The 21,696-nt window shown below is 44.3% G+C and overlaps 1 protein-coding gene across 1 annotated transcript; it reads left to right on the plus strand.

The window, feature by feature from the left end:
- Positions 1-15,733: 15,733 nt before the first annotated feature.
- Positions 15,734-21,453, plus strand: LOC127203403 (spermatogenesis-associated protein 31-like). The gene is made up of 4 exons (XM_051162165.1): positions 15,734-15,916; positions 17,718-17,793; positions 18,534-19,623; positions 19,693-21,453. The coding sequence occupies exons 1-4, from the start codon at positions 15,734-15,736 to the stop codon at positions 21,431-21,433; spliced, it is 3,090 nt and encodes a 1,029-aa protein (XP_051018122.1). The 3' UTR covers positions 21,434-21,453.
- The last annotated feature ends 243 nt before the right edge of the window (positions 21,454-21,696 follow it).

Raw genomic sequence — 21,696 nt, forward strand, 5'->3', positions numbered from 1 at the left:
TTGGGAAGGGGTTATGAACTATGTGACAAGGAAAGCAGTGGTGGGCACCCTCTGGTCCCGAGTAGCCCTTACCCTGACTTGTGTTTAGAACTGAGTATACCCTCATCTTGGCCATAGAAAAGTGGCTTTTGCTGAGTGGAGTCCCAGGCCTGCCTGTAGCAGCTCAGGGCCTGGGGGGTACACTCTTTACACACAGTGTTAGCCTTGAACTTTCTCCTTCAGTGCTGCTGTCTGGTTGCGTTTGACACTTGGTCCTCAGTTGGTGGTGCTGCTCTGATAGGCTGTGGAACCTTTAGGCTGTAGAGCCTTGCTGGAGGAAGTGGGTCACTGGGGACTTCCGACTTTGGGGCGCTACAGCATGATCCACTTCCTGTCTGTTATCTACTTCCTGCTTATGATGTAGCCAGGCATCTAACCATGCCTTCTCAACACTATGGCCTGAAATCCCTTGAACTCTAACCACAAACAAATCCTTCTTTCTTCAAGATGCATCTTGTCCCAGACTCTGCCATAGAAAAAAAAAAAAAAAAAAAAAAGTAACAAATATTCGAGTCCCCCAAACATTTCTTTTTGCGTCCCGCTTTTCTGCTGGGTCCTTCTGAAGAGCTCTCTTCTTGCACCACCTGAGCATGCAAATGCTGTTTGAATTGGCCAAAGAGAGCCTGCTGCTTGTCATCCCCACAGTAGCTGGGAATCAAGCTCTTCACCATAAGGAGGCATTGGGCACAACTCTTTCTACGGCTCATGTCCCAGCTCTACAGGCTGTGTTCTATCAGCAAGACAGATGAGGGAGCCAAGAATGAGGAGGCCACTGGGTTGGTTATCACCATGATGTTGAGCCAGAGTCCCAGTTTCATTACCCATGAGACAGAGATTAGTAGTGGTGACCCGGCTCACAGTACTTCATACATGGACTGCTCTTTCATTCTTCAGGCATGACATGCAGGTTGAAAGGACGCTCACAGTCTATTGCCCATTCGTGACAAACATAAAAAAAGTTAACCACCTCGAGCCACCACTCCATTCACTCTCAGCAACTTTGGTTTATGCACGATAGCAAATGCTTTGCTTCACACTGACTCAGCTCATACCTAAGGTTTATTTATTTCTGTTGCTGGGCTGTTAGGATTAGAAAACTTGAGATGATGGGATAAGAGGCTTCCCTTTTGTCCAAGGCCTGGACAGATGCCTTTAGCAAAGCTTCTGATACCACTTAGCAGGTCACACTGAATAACCGCACTCTGAGCATGCTGAGCATGCTGGAGAAGTGACTGATTTACTAAAAGCGACAGTTGTCGTCACTGACGATTGTTCTCAGCCCTTACAGGCTTATTTACGGCTGCTTGTTTAGCTGGGAGATCGATGCTCAGCCTTTAGCATTATGGAAACTTCTATACCATAAACTGCATTTTGACTTAGACTAGATCCTCTCTCTAGTTCCTGTCTCTTTTTATCTGTTTTATGTTTATTGCTTCCATTTACTGTGCTGATCAGGAGCAGCACAATAGAGGCTGGCACTGGCAGTTTGGATCCGTAAGAAACAGAATTGTAGATTGGGAATATAGGTGCATTGGCAGGGAGCTTGCCTAGTGTACACGAACCCCATGTTCAGTCCCCAGTTCCAAATGAGCCACCTGGAAGTCTAGCACCTGGGGAGCAGATGCTGAGGGATCAGAAGTTTAAGGTCACCCCTTTCTACAGAGCATGCCTGAAGTCCGCATGGGGTGTTTAAGATCTCGTATTAAAAAAGAAAAAGAAGAATCGATAGCAGTTTCAGAAAATATAAACCCAAGGCAGGAAACAGGTCCTAAATGGGTCCGTTTGGATTTCCCTGTGGAACTGATGAGCACTCTCAGCTGTGACTTGCTGTCTCTGCACCTACCCTGGTACAGACAGAGAAAATAAGCAACCATGTATATACGTGATTATATATGATACACATCTGTGACAATTAAAAGGCTCTGCACAATCCACCTGCCCTCTCTGGGGATCGGGAAGATGAGAAAGCTTCTGGGATCTCAGTGGCAAGGAGCAACAGCACATCGATGGCTCAGAAATGAGAAATATGAATTTATGTGCAGATATGCAAACCTTTGTAGGCTGTCTCTTCCGAGCTACTGAACTAAGATTAAGCTCTGATGTTTTACAAGAGGAATTTTCATCTCAGGCATCTCTACTTTCCACTTGTGCAACTGGCTTTTTTTTTAAAATCCAACTTCAGGTCTTTTTCCTCCCCACCTACAAGTTCAGCTTGCTGATTTCATCCTCCGCTGTTCGCAGCTGGAAGAAAGTGGCCTTCTAGGGAAGGCTGTGGGTGCCTTTCATGTCTCTTTGGCGTCCTCCAGTCCTCAGCTTCTCTAAGAATAGAGGACAACCTCAGCTTAACTGTTCTGTTCTTCACCCTAACAGCTTAAAATCAAGAGCAGCAAATTTAAGTAAGTATAGAGGCCAGAAGTTCACGTAAATGCCATTCTGGTTTAAAAATAATCATTGTTGTTGTTGTTGTTGTTTGTGAAAGAACAGGGCATGTGTGTTACAGTATACCTGTGGAGGGCAGAGGACAACTTTGTTGAGTTGTTAACTCCTTTGAAGGTTTGGTGGGTTCCAGGAATCGAATTAACGCTTTTATCCACTGAGACATCTTGCTGGCCATGTTCTGGGTATTTTTGTATATTATAACTCATGCCCACTTACAACTCTATCAGGCTCAGGGTGTTTATTTGTTTTCTCATTAAAAAAATAAATAAAATTATGGCTATACAGAGCGAATTTCTCTTCTTTACAATGACATTAGGCCAGATAGGCATGCCTAAAACATGGAAGCTTAAAACAGCAGCAGCAGCAGCAGCAGCAGCAGCAGCTTTGGGGAACTCTGAAGGAATACCAATAGCCCAAATTAGAAGACTTTGAGCAACAGAACAACACATTACACCTCAAATTGATATGCATGATTATGATAAATGAAAGAAAAGAGATTCCTAGTGAACACGTGTGGAAGAGCAGCGCACTAGAGCCCAGGAGAGCATTCCGTCTGAGGCACACTGAGCTTCACAAAAGACAAAATGGCCAAATGAAGCTTGAAGGAGAAGCAGGGTAGTGGCTTAGCCCCGCGAGCATGTCTTCAATCTTCAAACTGACTTCTGTCAGTGGAGGCTTTAGAATAGTTGAGCAGCAGTGGCGCACGCCTTTAATCCTAGCAGTCAGGAGGCGGAGGCGGAGGCAGAGGCAGAGGCGGAGGCAGCTGGATCTCTGTGAGTTTGAGGCCAGCCTGGTCTACAGAGAGAGTTCCAGGACAGTCTGGATAAAACAGAAAAACACTGTCCATAAAAAACAAAAACAAACAAGGGAATTCTTATTTGCTGGTTCTTATTGAGTCTGGGGGCAGAGGGGAAAATAGTCACTTCATAGAGCAGAAACATGAGACACTGTACCCAGTGGGTGAGGGTCACATCAGGGTAGCAAGTGTTGATGCCACACAATGCTATGGTAGTTTGTATTGCCTCTTTCGCACGTTTCCCTGCTCCAGAAGGCTCATTTACTCAAGGAACATAAATTATGAATAAAATTGTAAGAGAATAAACAAATAAACAAACCAATAGTCTGAAATGTATAGCTTCAGGTTCAGGGAGAGCCCCTGTCTCAAGGGAATAAAACTGTGAGTGATAGAGCCAGATAGCTGATGTCCTCCATACACATGGGTACAGACACACACCCAGAGACATAGAAACAGGAGTCTTGTGCACACCAGGCAAACAGTCTACCTACTGAGCTTCATTCCTAGGCTATAGTTAGTTTTTAAGTACATACTTAAATACCTTTTATAGGGCTTATTGACCTATAATTTAAAAGAAAAGATGCCTTTAAAATTTTTGGCTAAGATGCTTCAGTCTCTTGACAATCTTATGACTTGAGCTTGCTTCCCCTGCCCTTTCTCAGTGTGTGTTCCCTGGTGTCCCTCTGACTTGAATAGTTAGGGAAAGTGCCAGCATTAAGTTCTATGGAATAGACTACACTGTCAAATTGTATGGACTTTGAGTTCCAGTTTCTTCACTTCTGAGTGACGCCATCTGGCTGTCTTGTATACACTGGAAGGGGAAATAGAAGTATATCAACCTTTAGCAAGTGAGACTGTCCCTTGTGTGAGTGCACCTGCCCCCTGCAAAAGTCCCCTGAGTTGCCAGCTTTTATATATATTGAGGAAATTATTTCTGTTTTCAGAAAATCATTACTAATTTGGTTGGAAAAATTTTTCCACTTTGATTCTTAAAAAAACAAAAAAAGCCTAGGTCTGATGTAGCTGGTCTCAAACTCATTATACAGATGAGGGCACCCTTGATCTCATGATCTTCCCTAGTGCCGGGATCACAGGTATAAGCCCCTTTGCTAGGTTTCAACTGTTGGTTCTCAAATTTACTTCACTGATTAACTTCTCCTTACAACTGACTTCCTGAATAACTTTATACTAAGTAGCCACTTAGGTAATATTGTTGCAAATTGATTTTTTGGACTCATGCAATCTCCCTAACGAAGGAATACAGAACAGCCAACTGTAAAAACAGAAACAAAGTTCTACAGCTTAACTTTCCAGTCCCAGATTACTCAGTCAAGTAAAAACCTCAAATTAATTTTTAATCCTCCTATCCATTGGCTTCCTGAGGCACTTCTGTGGTCTGGCGCCTCTAACACATGTTTCTTAGGACTAAATTTATCCATCAATCAACACGAGATAGATTCTTTATTTTGGTTAATCTTCACAGAACCTCACTCTGTGAGATTGACACCGATTCTTGGCTTTTTCACACTCTTGAACTTGAAATTCATGCCTCATTGACATTCAGGGAAAAGAAAACCAGAGATGGAAAAAACCAAAACTGAAACCAAAACCAAAACTCAACTCACTGGAGACATTTTTCAACAGGCTAAAGCAGGCTGCTCCCACATCCTGACAACACACGCTCAACGCATCATACCTTAAAGATGACTCGCAGGTGAACTGATATCCTGCAAAGCACAAGTGTCCCGGTTCCTGCTCCCTCAGCTCTGCTTTGGGAAAGCCACAGTCACAATTCTGAAACCTCATTGTTAGAGCTTTTTATATATGGAGTAGAGGGAGTGACAGAAATCCCTCAGCCTTTCAAGGTCATTTGAGCCAAATTAGTGGTAGAATCAGGCAATACCTCCCCAGGGACACTGTAGCCTTTCCTCATGGTGAGAGATGGTTCTAAAGAAATCCCATCTCTCCCTACCCTGCCTGCCCCGAGCAGGCAAGCTTTTGTGTTGGCAGTTTCTCATGAATGCTATGACTTGGCCTGAACTTAGAGAGATGGTTTAGAACATGCACGGATTACCCATGTGCCCTGTTGCTCTGTGACTTGTGAAAAGCCATCCTCTGCCCCTTAGTGTGCAAAGGGGACTGGAATGGTGGGACAAGCCACACTTGGGTATAATCTTACAGGAAGATTTAGTGAGGCATCTTGTTCTTTGGAGCCATTAATCCTTGAATAGAATCGGTGATGACATATCACGGCCCGCTAGTACTCTACCAGCTACAGAAGGAATTGACCCCTGGTGAGGATTTTCCAATCAAATGCATCCAAGTGAGATCGACTTCTCATTTTAGAGTGGCTCTTGTCCCATCACGAAGGAGCACACTTTGTCCTTACGAAAAACATTTGGAACAGTCACTGATCTGGTCACAGAAATAGCTCTGGTTTTCATCAAATCCTTTGACTATGCTGCTAATTGCAAACCCATTACTTGGTTCAGTGGGCTATAAATCTGCAACTCACATTACTTGTGACAACCCATCCAATATTGATATTCAGATTTCAACTTGGTGAAATGGTAATATTTAATGTTGAGTCTGTAAAAGTACCTTAATAAGGGCACTTACTGTAAGCTGGATGCCTAATTTAATAGCTGAAATAAGTTTTACAACAGACGTTTTCTTAATTATAAGAAAGAAAAATTAGTTTGGAAAAATATTTTCTGGGAACTCTCTGCACAAAAGCAGCAATTAAAAAAAAAAAAAAAACTAAATGAAAATATTTCCAAAGAATACACTGAAAGTACAACGAAATTCACAGTGAAGTATACATTTTAAAACTTCAAATGAATGCTAATATTTTATATTTTATACATATATTTCTACTTGAAAATACAGTAAAACTAAATAGCGAACAGAAACCCACTATAAAATAATTGCCTCTTTTCTCCTTTCCCTCCCTCTTCCTTTCCTCTTTCTTCTCTCTTTTCTTTTTGTCTTCTCTTTATCATATGGTGCAAAACCTATGAAGACTGTGTCAGTTACATGAGATTCTTCATTCCTATTTGAAACCACGAGAAAAAGATCCAAGAGAAAGATCAAAATATTTCTCATGGATGTTACTACAGCTGGAAATTCTACAAACATTTAACCCATTTATATGGAGTACTTGCAACTAACAATCATTCTTTTAGGTTTTTTAAATTAGATTAACTTATTTCTAATGTATTTTGCCCGCATTTGTGTTTGTACACCACATATATGCTTGGTGCCTTCAAAGGTTAGAAGAGACCAGCAGGTTCACTGGACCTAGGTAGCTGTGAGCCACTATGGTGATGATGAGAATCAAACCTGGGTCCTGTGCAAGAGCAATAAGTGCTTCTAACCCTGAGTTAAATGCTCCAGCTCCAACTGATCCATTTTAAAGAACTATCTCTTGTGCTCTTCTTAGTACAACTATGATTTTAATCTACAAGGACAGAGATGTCCACATTTAGATTTTAGTTTTGTATTGTTTACTTGGGAAGACACTGGCTCAGAGAGATCTGAGAAGTGGCAGAATAGCATCTGAACCCAGGCTGTCCAACTCTTTTTCTTGCCTAAATGGTCTCACTCAGCAGTTACAGTGTCTCAAAGGCTCACAGCCCTTCTACCCACACCCCTGCCAAGAAAGGAAAGTTTATTTGAAAGAGGAAGAAATGACACATTAATGTCAGAACTTTTACAGAACTCCTCCTTCTGGAAGGTAGAACATCGATAACAATAGTAGTCTGTGGTCTAGTTAGTGTCCCGATAGAGTCAGGAGAAAAGTGGGGACACCCAGCTGAAAAGAAACCACTTCAGTTTTATACACTGGCCTTCACAGTTCCTGCATGGTGGAGGTGTGGCCTGTGTGACCGTGATCTAGGTACCGGTGGTCTCAGAACCAGTAGTAATAACCGTCTCCTGGTCGTCAACCCAGAGACTTTCTGATGGGGTTGAAGGCCAGATAGTTTGCTTTTACAATTAACCTTAGTTGTTTAGGGGTTAAGATGTTTTTAGGTCTAGATAGATGTTTTATGTTGATAATGACAAGATATGATAGATATTGATTTACATTAAGAATTTTAAACTCACCAAGATAGGGAAGCAGTTTATTGTGAACTCGGCACGTTCATAGAGCCAGCTACAGCTGACAGGCCCCCTGACTGTCATTTTGCTGTTGCAATAGCACAAATAGCCTGGTTCTTGTACGTGAAGAAATAAACTACCAAAGGAAAGAACAGCCTGGTCAAAGGGATTCTGAAACCTGTAGTCGGAGGTTCACATGAAACAACAGTATTTACTGACTCTGCCTGTTGTCACCCTAACTTCAGCCCATATCCCTCATCCCATCAGTGTGGGAAAGAATAAGCCTTGTCACAGGTGGGAGCAGTCTTGGCGGGAACTTCAGCCCATACCCCTCATCCCATCATCAGTCTCCCAGAGCAGGCGAGAGCCTGTGTGCTTATTGTGAAACACAGCTTATATATCTCCTCACGTTCCCTTCTAACTAGCTACTAACCCCACATCAATTCTGATGTGCAAATCAGGGAGCTGCCTGCGCAGGGCACACATAGTTATTTCCCACAGCCTGAAGAGAAGCTGCAAAGAAGCAGTAGGAACTCCCGAGGAGAACCAAATACAGAAAAATAAAAATCTTGGGACTTACAGAAGCATGATTTTTAAAGTTATTAAGATATTCATCTGCTACAAAACAGAGCAGTTGCTGGTGAGGACCAGAGAGCAATTATGGATAATTAAACTAAAAAAACACAAACAGGAAAACATGAATGATTAGAATCTATGGCAATATGCAAATAGTAATGACCCAGAAGTTAAAAAACAAAAAAAGTAATTGTTTAGCCTATATTAGAAGGAAGGTTCTCTAACTGAAGTTTTCTTTTTTTGTTTTGTTTTGTTTTTAGAGACAGGGTTTCTCTGTGTAGCCTTAGCTGTCCTGGACTCGCTTTGTAGAGCAGGCTGGCCTTGAACTCACAGCGATCTGCCTGCCTCTGCCTTCCGAGTGCTAGGATTAAAGGCGTGCATGCCTCCACTGCCGGCTTCTAACTGAAGTCTTCAGGGTGAATCAGTCCACCCATCCCCAGGGTAACAGTGAAAAACAAAACAATCTCACCTAGAAGTATCCTGGTAAAAACCCTGAGTTGTAAGGGCAAAGAAAAGAAAGACTAAATTTCTGTTGTGCTGATGTGGACCGTTTAGGTGGAGCCTTGTTGGAGGAAGTAGGTTGAGGCCTGAGGCGTTACACCCCGCCCTACTTCCTATTTACTCTCCCGACTCCTAACTGGGTGGTATAGCCAGGCGTCCTCCTGCTTCTACAGCAGTCTTCCCAAATAATGATGGAGTGATCTCCTTGACATTTAAGCCACAATAAGCTGGTACTCCCTACTACTCGCCAGGAGTAGTAGTCCCAGCCCCCTCCTCCTCTTCTCACTCATTTGTTTTGGGAACATTTTGCTTTTGTTTTCACTTGTCCTATCAAAGAACTTTTCAGATGTAACTGTGTTGCTAGGAGACCCTTACCTTGAAACTGCAGCCAAGTAAAGTTTACCACTAAGTTATGTTCCACTCGTTAATATAAACATGGCTAAGAATTAGTCACCTACAAATAGTTTATATTATGATTTACAAGAAAGTTTTGAGTAGAACCTCAGATAGTGGCGGATGAGCTAAGAAAACAAACTGTCCTGACTCACAGATGTTCGGCATAATGAGAGAACATTGACCTTTGATAAAGAGGGCACATGCACTGATACCAGTCTAATGATTGTAATGATTGTTCAAGATTGATGACAACATAATTACAGCGCATCTTGTATTTTTATTTGTATGGGAAAATAATGTAACCACGTGTGAACACCCGCATTTTAAAATGTGTATAAAAACCTGGCTTGCTGGTCTCCAAAATACACTCAGAACCAAACAGCACCTCTGTGTTTGTTTTCTGTCACTCACCTACCTTTGTCCACCGACACTTTGAGAACTCCTGACCCAAGGACCGATACCCAACCGAGACGGTCCACAGCACACATATGTATGTGATTATATGTACACGTGTAAGGGTATGTTTGTATGTGGATGTCAGAAGAGGACATTGGGTGCCCTCCTCTACCACTTTCTGATGCACAGTCTTTCCTTGAACTCAGGTTTTGAATATTTTAGCTAGGCCGGAGTCCAGCAGACCCAGAGATCCTCCTCTGTCTCCTCCCATTTGAGCTGGGATGCCTAGCTTATGTGACTACCGGCATCTGAACTCAAACCTTCAAGATTGCACAGCAATGTCGCGCCCGCCTCGCCAGCAAGGAAGACGCCACAACAGGATCCTTCTGAAGCACGCTTTATTGGGGATACACCATGATGCCTGGCAGCGCAGCTGACAGCTAAGAACGGAAGACCCAGAGCACAGAACTGGGCCGCTTATATAGAGCAAAGGGAGGCCTGTCTAGATTAGATTGGTTCGCGTCTCAAAGCTTCATTAGCATGGCTTTTGGCGGGCTTCACGCATGCGCATAAGGGTTGTTTACCACTGCTGAGTTCAAGGAGAACCCAGAAACCGGCGCCATCTTGCAATGGCGAATGTCAGCTCCTGACATCTCCCCCTTAAATATTTATTAAGATGCATGACAAGAGATGGGTGACGATCAAGCTTTGCTTTCTACAGCGCAGCGATCAGGACACCGAAAGAGGAAATGGGTGTTGATCAAGCCTCGCCTTCTACAGCTCAGCGATCAAGACGCCCTTAGGAAAGTGGGGGAGTCACCTTGTCTCGTGCAATGAGGTAAGACTCAGAGACGTGCAAAGGCTGACATCCCAAGATGTTTCCATGCCTTCTCTGGTGCAATGGGACAAACCCTCAGAGTGCAAAGGCCATGAGAGCAGAGAGGAAATGCATCAACAACTTATCAGGGGGAGACGAGAGCAGGTGGTGTTGAGACAGCGATAAGCCAGAGAGACAATGCAGTCGATCACATGATTACTCTTTCAAAGCGGCCAGCCATATGCTTGGGGATTGTCCTAATTCAATAGCTGCCAAAGCTTGCACAACCATAGCATTATCATGTGCTCTTTTTTTTTTTTTTTTTTTTTTTTTTGTAATTTTGCAAAAACACCAGAAACAAATACAGGCAGAGATAAGCATTAGAATTCCCAATACAGCAATCCCTGCCCATTCCTTAAAGAAATTAAAAGCATCCTTAATCCAGTCAACAAAAGCTCCCATGGAAAGTGGTTCTAGTCTAGGTCCATTCAAATTAGCAATAGACATTAGCAGATCTTTAGACAATTTTTCACCTTCAATAGTCTAGTTGCCTTTTAGATAATTAGACAACAACATACTCTCATTTCTAAATGAAGAATTATATGCCAATGGGGTTATGCAAAGGCCCCGCATCGAGGACACACATGACAATTGGATAACATTGAACAACTCATCCGCTTGGCTTTGTACCAAATCTACGCGCTTATTAACCAAGAGAATTCCTGATGCCAAATGTGAATCAATCTCTCGTTGGACTGCTAGTGCTGTTGCAGATTTCTCGACCACCTCATTGATGACCGAGGCAGTTTGGACCTGTTGAGTCATTGCTATAGTCGCTGTAGTCGCAGCAGCCGCTGAGATGACTATCGCGGACATAATGGCTGCAGTTACTCCAAAGTCTCTTTTTTGTCTCATAAGATTTAGAATGGGAAACGTCTGTTCGTTCGCTTCTACTGGAACGGGGACAAAGGTTGGCAGTTTTACCACAATGGCAGTGTCGTTCTTCTCATCTTTTCCATTCCAACATTCCGCTAGAAAGCAAGTCCTTTCAGTAGAATTGCAATTCACAAAGTTATTTTTTGGTTCCTTCAGCATTAGGTTTGAAACAGGGTATTTCCTGATCACATTGATAAAAATGTGGGTAGAACTGATGATTTGCTATGCACTGGCATCGGCACCGGCCGCGTCTCTGTCACTGCCCATAGTTGGACTGTCTCTCCTGGGTTGGTTATCAGCATCAGCAGTGTCGCTCCCATCAGTGTAAGTTTCTTCCATAGTAGCATCATGCTCGAGTGCCTTCACAATTCTTGTTACTCTTGTTGGTACCCAGATAGGATTCTCTTGATCCTGCGGAAAAACACAGATAGCTCCCCTGGATCTTATTATTACTGGATCCGGGCCTTTCCATTGATTAGAGAGAACATCTTTCCATTTTACTTGTTCTCTGATAGGTGGCGGAGACATAACATGTCTGTCCGCCGCAGAATGTCCTGCTGTATCCAAATTTTAAAAATTTAAGGTAAATAAGGTAAGGGAGATAGTGCCTTTAGGTCCCATAGAGTGGCCTATTCCCCCTTTTTGTTTTTGTAAATACATTTTCAGGGTGCCATTGGCACGTTCCACAGTCCCCTGCGCTTGGGGATTGTAGGGTAGACCCGTGCGGTGTTCTACACCAAGTCGCTTGCAAAATTGTTGAAAAGTTTTTGAACTGTATGCGGGATCATTATCAGTTTTTAGGATTTGGGGTTTACCCCAAGCTGCCCAAGCCTCCAGGCAATGGGTAATCACATGTGTTGTCTTTTCCCCTGCCAGTGGTGAAGCATGTATAACACCAGAGCAGGTATCTCTAGAAACATGAACATATTTTAATTTTCCAAATGTAGAAATATGTGTCACATCCATTTGCCAAATATGTAATGGTCTTAAGCCCCGCGGATTAACTCCGATGGTTGGCATGGATCGGAATTCAGCACAATTATTGCATTGAAGAACAATATCTCGTGCTTCGGCGCAGGATATATTAAATTTTAATCTCAAAGTCTGAGCTGGTACATGATATAGATCATGAAACTGTTTTGTAGCATCAGAATTTATACTTACCCATAACATCTTTCGTGTGGCTTCATCAGCAATGGCATTGCCCTTAGTCATAGGTCCGGGCAATAATGTATGTGCTCTGATATGTTGTATAAAAAATGGGTTATGTCGTTGTTGAATCTTAGTCCTTATTTCTGAAAAAAGGTGGGCTACCGAACTCTTGGCATTGATTGGTCCTGCAACTTCAAGTGATTTAACAGCATTGACCACATAATGTGAGTCTGAAATAATGTTTATGGGGTCTGAAAATTTATCGAGCACATAGGCCACCACTGCACATTCTACTAATTGTGGAGAATGTAATTGAAATTGAATTTGACAAGGTTTATTATCTATAACATAGCTACCAATACCTGTTTTGGATCCATCTGTGTAAATATCAATACCATTGGTTAATGGTTCCGGCTTAGTAATCCTTGGAAAAATAAGGGCATTAGTTAAGGCGAACTGAAGTAATGGATGTTTAGGATAATGATTGTCAATAATACCAGGGAAAATACATCTAAGAAGAGCTCAAGAATCGATGTTGGCACATAACACCTGAATTTGATGAGCAGTAAACAGTTTGTGCAAGCTGGGAAGAACTAGCAATTGGGCAATGCAATCTCCCGGAGAGATAGATGTAATTCCTCGTGGGGAAGAACATATTATTTTAACCCGTCCCTCATAGTCTGAGTCAATGACTCCAGGATGAATGATTAACCCTTTAAGTGTAGATGAGGATCTTCCTAGCACCAACCCTACCGTATCTTTAGGTAAAGGTCCAAAGAAATCAGAGGGTATAGGCTGGCATCCCATCTGTGGTGTTAGTACTGCTGTGGTGGTGGAACTGAGGTCCAGTCCTGCCGAACCTGGAGTCGCTCTTCTGGGCCCGGGGGTCTGAATGACACCTTTGGCAGGTTCGGCTGGATGGCCCCATACATTTGAGGGCCCTGGGGACGTGAGCCCCGCTGCCCGTTTTTTGGCAGTCGTTCAGGCCTGGTTTCAATTGGTCTGCCCTCTATGTCCTTTATAGACCTACATTCATTTGCCCAATGCTTACCCTTCTTACATTTGGGACAAATTCCTGGTATCTTTTTATTTTCAGGTGGTTTCTTTTGTTGTCTATACTGTCTTTTTAGGTGTCCTTTCTTTCCACAATTAAAACATGTCATGTTATTGGACCTCTGAGCCGCAAGAACGGCGGCCGCAATTGCGGAGTTAGACAGAGGGCCTCCGAGTTCCCTACAGGCTTTCATCCATGCATTTAATCCTTTTCCTTTCCAGGGTGTGATAGCATTTCTACACTCCTTAGTACATTGTTCAAATATCAATTGTTCCACTAAAGGCATAGCTGCATCAGGATCACTAAAGATCTTTTCCGCTGTTTCTACCATCCTAGCTACAAAATCAGAGAAAGGCTCGTTAGCACCCTGAATGATCTTTGTTAAATTTCCAGCCACCTCTCCCTTGTTAGGGAGATGTTTCCAAGCTCTAATGGCATTATTATTTATTTGTGTGTATACTTCCACAGGTACGGCCGTCTGATTTGCTGTCCATTGCCCCTGTCCTGTAAGCATGTCAAAAGTCCAGTGTGGCTGGCCTGCGGCAACATTGGCCTTAGCTTGATTCTGACAAAGATCATAGAAAATTGATTTCCAGTCCAAATATTGGCCCATAGTAAGGCAAGCCCTTACAGTAGAATGCCAATCATCGGGTGTCATGGCTGTGGCTGCCAGTCTCTCAGTCTGTATCTGAGTATAGGATGCATTAGCACCGTATGCTCTGGCTGATTCAGCAAGTTCCTTTAACTGTTTATGTTCCAATGGTCTGTGGAACCTTGCTTGATTCTCATCTTCAAAACCTGGGAATGTCTGCAATATTTTTCTCCTATCCTTGGATTTTATAAAAGATGTTTTTGCCCCTGTGGTTGTTTTAGGCCTTGCCTCAGATGCTGGAGGGGCCGATGGAGCATATGGAGGCGGTCTATACCTTTCTTCCTCATACTTAGCTGCTTCCTCCTCCAGCTCCTCCTCGTCTGAAGTATCCAGCATCCCTGGCCCTGATATATCGGTTCTTTGACTCAGAAGAACTGGACTCAGATTCTGTCACCTGAAGATCTGCGAATTCTGATAATAAAGGATACAGACTCTTTTCTTCCCTCTTCCCTTTTTCTGGAATCACCTGATCTTTTTCTTCCTTTTCTAATTTACCCTTTTTTATCTTTTTATGTCTAGACTTTTCTCCCTTTCTGATTCTGACATGCTCTCTTGATACTCTATTAATAGTTTCTGCCCTTCCTTTCTTTCTCCATATCTTTTGTCTTATAAACATGCCTTTATCAGTTTCCATATAGGATAGGCACCTGGGCCCAAGTTACCTTGTTCCTTTTCTCGTGCTAAGTCTCGTCCCAGTTTATCCCAACATGGTATAGTCAACGATCCCGAAACTATAAACCAAGGAGCCGCTCGATCGGCTTCTTTTATAAACCCCTTTAAGGTCTGTTCTGGAATCGTTAACTTCCTCTCTTTGAGGAGCTCCTTCAAAGCTTGCACCAATGTCTTTGATGAGGAGTTGCCCATGTTTCTCTTTTATCTACAAGAGCGGGCGGCCAGCACGGTTATCTGCCCGTGACTTACAGCAATTCTATGGCTCCCCACAGACACACTCGTGCCCTGGACGATGACAATTCAGACAAAGGCAAATTATAAGAACAACGATGACCAGACAAACGAAAACGAAAGCGTAAAGGAGAGGATGCACACCTGCAACGAGCATACCTTTCAGTAGAAAGTCGGATCCGATCCTTCCCGCGTGTCAGTTCTGAATCCTCCTCAAAGAGGGGTCTCCGCTGGTGCCTCGTTGGTGTTAATTCAGGTTCCCGGGTTTCGGCACCACTTGTCGCGCCCGCCTCGCCAGCAAGGAAGACGCCACAACAGGATCCTTCTGAAGCACGCTTTATTGGGGATACATCATGATGCCTGGCTGTGCAGCTGACAGCTAAGAATGGAAGACCCAGAGCACAGAACTGGGCCGCTTATATAGAGCAAAGGGAGGAGTGTCTAGATTCGATTGGTTCGAGTCTCAAAGCTTCATTAGCATGGCTTTTGGCGGGCTTCACGCATGCGCATAAGAGTTGTTTACCACTGCTGAGTTCAAGAAGAACCCGGAAACCGGCGCCATCTTGCAATGGCGAATGTTGGCTCCTGACACAGCAAGCGCTCCTAACCACTTGAGCTATCTCTCCATCCCCCAATCTAAGATTTTTTTTTAAGGAGCATAAAACTGATCTTAAAAATCCTCAAGCTAAGATATGCAAATGAGAAAAGGAACCAGGTAATATATGGGTTTTTGGAGGTTGGGGGTGGGTGGGGGGGGGGTGGGCAGTTAATAGAACATAACAAGAAGTTGGGGTAGGTGGAGTTGAACCTACTAGTGGCCCATCCAGAAGGCTGAGGAGGGAGACTGTGTCAGTCTGTGTTTCCCCTCCCCCACTCTCAGAATCCCTGGCTTTGTGATGGGGGTTCCAGCTCTGTGATGTAGGCCCTGGGCTATCTGCTCAGCTCCCAGGGAGAGCTTGCAACAGTGGGATTCAGATGGAGAGTCCTCCCTCTCTCCTGGAGAGCACATACAGCACATGGCTGACCCTCAGCCCTGCTGTGTGGGCAATGGACATCGTCCTGGCCTTTGTGGGTGGACTGGGGCTCTACCTCCTGTTGCTCCCTTTCCTTGAGAGTCATCTATGGTCACCTCCACCAAATGTAAAATTCACCAGGAAGGTGAGAAACTCTCAGTGTAACCTAACAAAGACGGCTTCCCCTTCCCCTCCCTCCCTCCCTCCCTCCCTCTCACCCTCCCTCCCTCTCTCTTCTGTGTTTCTAAAATTAGCATACAAAGTATTGTGTTTAATAATGGGATCCTCAAACAAAGTTTGTTTTCTTGCTTGCCTACTGTCATGCACAGCCTCTCCTCTTTCCCCTCCCTCCCCACCGTGTGTTGTCCCACTCCCCATGAGCCTCCTTTGGCTTTCCCTGTCATGTGCACAGTTCTGCTCACCTCTCCTGTCTGGGAAACAATCTCCAGAAAGAACTGGTATCTGTTCTCCTGGGAGCTTGTGGGACAGAGTTGAAAGCAGTCGCCAGAGCATCGATCAGTATGTCTGTGAGGTGTGTCGCTGTGTCAGGGTGAACTTGAATGCCATGGTTTCCTGGGTAGGATCTACATTCTTGATATAGTTGGGGACCTCTGGGAAAGGACAGGTATTGAGCACTGGCTCTTATGACTTCTTCTCCTGTATAATCTTTTCCTCTCTGATGGGCTGTCTTGAGGGCTGTGCTGAGCCTCAAAAGGTGTTAGATCAGAGGCCAGAGTGACATCTGGCTTCCAGAAGCAGAAGTCTACCTGGCAACTATGAAGCCGCTGCAGAGATTTGGGGGTTGAGCAGAACAACAGTGACTGTAGCAGACATCTGTGGTTGGCCTCCCAGGAGAAAACCTCCCTCCATTGTGTGTGTGTGCGTGTGTGCTGTGTAGATGTGTGTGTGTGTGTGATGTGTGTGTGTGGTGCTTATGCACATGTGAGGGGATGCATATGCTTGTGAACCCAGGAGGGCAAAGAAGAATATCAGCTGTTCTACTCTCTAACCCTTTCCTTATCTTCTTTAGAAAGAGACCTTGCAGCTCCAGTGCTATAAGAGGCAGGGACAGGAGAGGCTCTCTGGAATTTGGGGCCCCCAGGCTAACCCCAAGTTCAGGTCTTCTGTCTCTGCCTCCCATAGCACTAGAGTCACTGGCCTTTTACATGTATGCTTGGACATGAATTTAGATCCTCACACAGCAAGTGTTCTTACCTGCTAGGCTACCTCCACAGCTCCCTTTTTGTGTTCCTTAAAGAAATAAAATTGGTCAGGGAAAGTGCTCAGTAAAGTGCTTGCCTTGCAAGCATGAAGAGACCTGGGTTGAGATAGTCGGTACCTGATTAGGGAGCTAGGCATAGTACTATATATGTGCCTGTGGTCTCGTGCTGGGGAACAAATGCCACAGGATCCCTGAAGCTTCCTGGACAGCCAATCTAACTAAATTAGTAAGTTCCAGGGTTAGTTCGAGACACTATATTTAGTGGAGAATTCTGGCATGGATCTCTGGTCTTTCAAACTCACACCACACACACACACACACACACACACACACACACACACACACACACACTCAGACGAGGGGGGGGGATCACACTCATTTTAAACCCAGTACTTGGAAGGCAGAGGTAAGTAGATTTGTGAGTTCAAGGCTAACCTCATTTATATAGCGAGTTCCAGGGCACCCAGGGATGAAGAAATGTCTTAGCAGCTAATAACACTTGCTGTTCTTCCAAGGAAACTAAGTTTGCTCCCAGAATGCAGAGCTCACAACCACTTATACTCCAGCTCCAAGAGATCCAACAGACTCTTCCGGTATCTGCTAGCAGCCAGAAACATCACACACGCACACACCATACTGAACGTAAAAATTCATGAGTATTGAATAAGTGAAGCTCTATAGAAGAGAATAAGATCCCCCCCCCTCTCTCTCTCTCATTTCTCAGCCTCAGATGCAGAAGATGACCTGTCAGAGCCGGTGCAGGAAAAAGTTTAGGAATCATTCTAGGAAAAATCCCAAAGGTAAGTCAGTCTCTGCCATTCATCTGCCCATGAAGAGCTAATACCACATTTCCCAAGTGAGTTGCAGGGGCCTAAAAGGGAGGATCCTGGGAAGGAAATCAGAATCCCAACACTCAGGCTCCTGACTTAGAAGAAAGCTGTGACAAGCCAGCTGACCGATGTTCCCAAGAGGGAGGTCTCTGGACTCTTGGGAGCAACATTACCAGGATTTGGAAGTGGAACCTTGAGTAAAGCTTATTGTTGTTGTTTATTATTATTATTATTATAATTATTATTATTATTATTATTATTATTATTATTATTAGTTGTTGTTGTTGTTTTGAGACAGGGTTTCTCTGTGTAGCCTTGGCTGTCCTGGACTCACTTTGTAGACCAGGCTGGCTTGGAACTCACAGAAATCCACCTGCCTCTGCCCCCCGAGTGCTGGGATTACCGATGCACATCACTGTGCCCAGCTGAAGCTGATTCTTTTTTGAGGTGACCCCATTGTTTCTCCCATAGGCCAGCTAGAAGGATCATGGAAGGTGACAGCTATGGGAGGTGTTTATAAATGATTAAATACTGTCCATCCATGTACCTTGAAAACACTATGGACCATGGATCCCATGACCTTGAATACTAATGAACAGGCTCTAAAATCTAATCTCATACTCTTTCCTAATGGGCAGCCACAGTTTAGCTTACTGTAATAACCTTATGCCCCACCTTCCACCATCATAACCCTATCTCCTAATTTCTAGCTTGGAGAGAATGCCTGAAAAAGCTACAAAAAAAAGAAAAAGATGGATTATTTCTGGAAAAAATGAACGGCCCACTACACCAATTGAACTCTTTAGGGAATATGCTTAACTCATCAAGTGCTAAAGACACCACTACCCTGCCATCCTTCTGGAACCTGAAAGAGAAACCAGAACAGCAGATGGCCACTCAGAAGCTATCATATCCCAAGATCTTGGGGGACCCTTTTCAACAGAAATACAATCAGCTTTTCTGGGGTCTCCCAACTCTCCACAGTGAGTCTATAGTGGCTGCAGCCTGGATCCCTCAGACGACTTCTACTCTCCCTTCCCCCTTTTTCTTATTCAATGTCATCTCAAGTGTTTATCCTGATCAATTTCCGGACAAAATGTCTCCAATATTCTCCCACACACATCCTCTGTCCTACCTAGACCTCCGATCTCCGCCCTTAATTTTGTCTTCACCTCAGTTCCAGGCCCCAGCTCTGAATCAAGTCCATCTTCAACCCCCTCTCCCAGCCCTACCACCCTCTTCTCTCCCCTACACTAGAGATTATGGAACACCTTGTTTTCAGTCACAAAGCAAGCCACACTATCTACCTTCTGATATACAAGGCAGAGAAAGGCCCTCACTGACAAAACATCTAGGAAGTAGATTGGCTTTACCCTTGATGGTACAGAGACCTCAAGAAGTCTGTGACATTGTGGCCCCCAACCTTTCCCATGACTGGGAAGTCTCTATCCTCCCTGACAACTTTCCAATCAGTAGTGAGCTCCGCGAGAAACTGGAACAGCACATTCAAAAGTGGCTCATTCAACACCAATGGGATTTTCCCTCTAAGACCCAAGAGTCTCTGGGAGTGATGCAGCTTCAGAGCACAGTAACAGAAACTCACCAAGCCAGAGAGAAGCCTGGACCCTCACCACCCTTTATGTCCTCTGGTGAACACAGCAAGGATGGCCACAAGGTGAGATTCCAGCTAGAAAGGGAACCTGGCAAGAATCTGGGGCCGATTCTAGGGATGGTCTCAAAAGATCCAGTCAGAGGCTTGGAAAAACTTCCAGGAAAGACTCAAGGGGCAAACCTTTTGGAGTCAGAAAGAAGTCCAGTGAAGTGCTTAAAGAGCAACTCCAGAAGTGACTCAACAAAAAACCTAGACAGGAATCTAGAAAACACCTTGAAAGCTCATCTGGGCACAAAGTCAAGGCAAATCAGTGGCGGTCTGATCCCTCTGAGTGTGCGACGGTCCTGGCTGGCTATGAACGAGGGCTTTTCCACGTCTGACAGCAATATGACAACTAGACATTCAACACCCTCAAAGAGTTCAGAAAAGCCCACGAGCTCTTCTTCACAGAAGCTTGCCTTTCTTGATCCAGGAACTCGACAGGCCCTGGAGGCACATGTTGTAAAGCTGTGGGTAAAGCACAGGTGGAGCCTACCTCTTAGGATCCTTAAACCCGTAAACCTCTTTAAGTTGAAACGTGCTGAATCCTTGCCTGTTGCACCATGCGCCCACCCCTCTTCAACTGCTTCTGTACATTGGGACAGCTCAGCAGTTGAGGTGGCCAGATTCCTAGGAAAACCATCTCGGACATGCTTGAGAGAGATGATAATTGAAGATTCTTCTTCATCACTAGGGAATTTTATTCTTGTCTCCTCTCCTTCCTGTAAGGGTAATGATAAGGCACTGAGAAGGCTTCATTCGGATGTTGACCACGAGCCTTCAAAAGTCCTACTAACCAAGCCAGAGAGCAGGAATCTTTCTGAAACTCTCACATGTAACTTCGTGAGCACACCCTCTCAGAGTCGGACTGTCTCAGAGAAAGAGAGAGAGACCCAAGAAGTCCTTTTACTGCCTAGAAGGACGAGTGTCCAAACTTCGAGAGCATACAGCCTTCAGGCAAAAGTTGTTAGTGAGTGTCCACATAATGTGGAGACAGATTCAGCAGGCCAGCCACAAATCTATAGCACTGCTGAGCTCCTTCCAGAACATTCTAGGAGCCTGCTTCTTCCTGCAGACACTTTGGCTTCACGTGTATTAGGTGACATTGTGGTAGAAGGGGACAATAGCCCGATGCAGCAGAAACCTAATACTCCAAAGCATCAAGTTTCAAAGGACCAAGTCAATGTGTTGACCTCTACTTATCAAGGTGAGGACACTAAGAGATGGAGTAAAGGAAAACATGAAGAAAGACACAACTTCACCAGAGTCAAAGAGAAAGAAGACAACTTTAGAAGTAAATACCATCAGCCCCTTCCAAACACCACACAGGTTCTTCCAGAAAGCCCCTTCCAAAAACTTGTGAGCCGCTTTCTACGGTGGATTCATCCCAAGAAAGCAATCAAAGGGCAGGAACCTCCTCCCCCAAAAGGTAAGCCTACAGAAGACCCTGCCCAAAGCCAACAAAGGAAAATGAAAAAGAAACCACACACGGACAGCAATGTTGCTGAGGCCCAGGAACTTATGACAGCTGTTGGACAGGTGTTAGAGAAGAAAATGATGCTGCAACGTAAACTCTGTGCTTCAAAGTTCAACCAGAACAGGGAAGCTCCTCCCGCCCCTACCTCTCAGTTTTCTTGTGACCACAAGCCAGTTTCCTACTCAAAGCAAAGGAGAGCACCCAGTCACCTGGGCAATTCCTCATGTCTGAGCCATTCTATACAGGAGAGGCACATCAGACGCCAACTGTCTCAGAAAAATGTTCAATTTAATAAGGAACCACAGACCCCACAGAATCCCCATCTCTTGTACCCCAACACACCTTTGAAATTAGTGAATCACTCTCAGAATAGAACAATAGTGCCAGGCATCTCAAGTCACCATCTTCACTGTCCTAAGCACTGTGCTCTTCAGAGAAGTGTCTGCAGCCAACTAAAAAATTCCTCGCTAGTTTTTTTCTAGTAGGGAAACATAATCAGAAAGATTAGTGCATGCAAAACTATTTTTCTCATGTTAGTACATTCAAGATATTTAATGTAGCCCAAAATACATGTTTTTCCCCTCATAAAAGGGAAATGGTTTCTGTCCCATGTTTTATATGGGCCGGTTAGGGTAAGATGAGTGATTGGCAGAGATAAGGCAAGCCCCTTTCCACAGACAGTCTTAACATCAAAACCCTGTTGCCAGTGTCAGGGGGAGCTCTGTTGGTAAAACGCTTGCTGCGA

Source organism: Acomys russatus, chromosome 19, assembly GCF_903995435.1.
Source record: "Acomys russatus chromosome 19, mAcoRus1.1, whole genome shotgun sequence".
In the NCBI taxonomy this organism is placed as follows: Eukaryota; Metazoa; Chordata; class Mammalia; order Rodentia; family Muridae; genus Acomys; species Acomys russatus.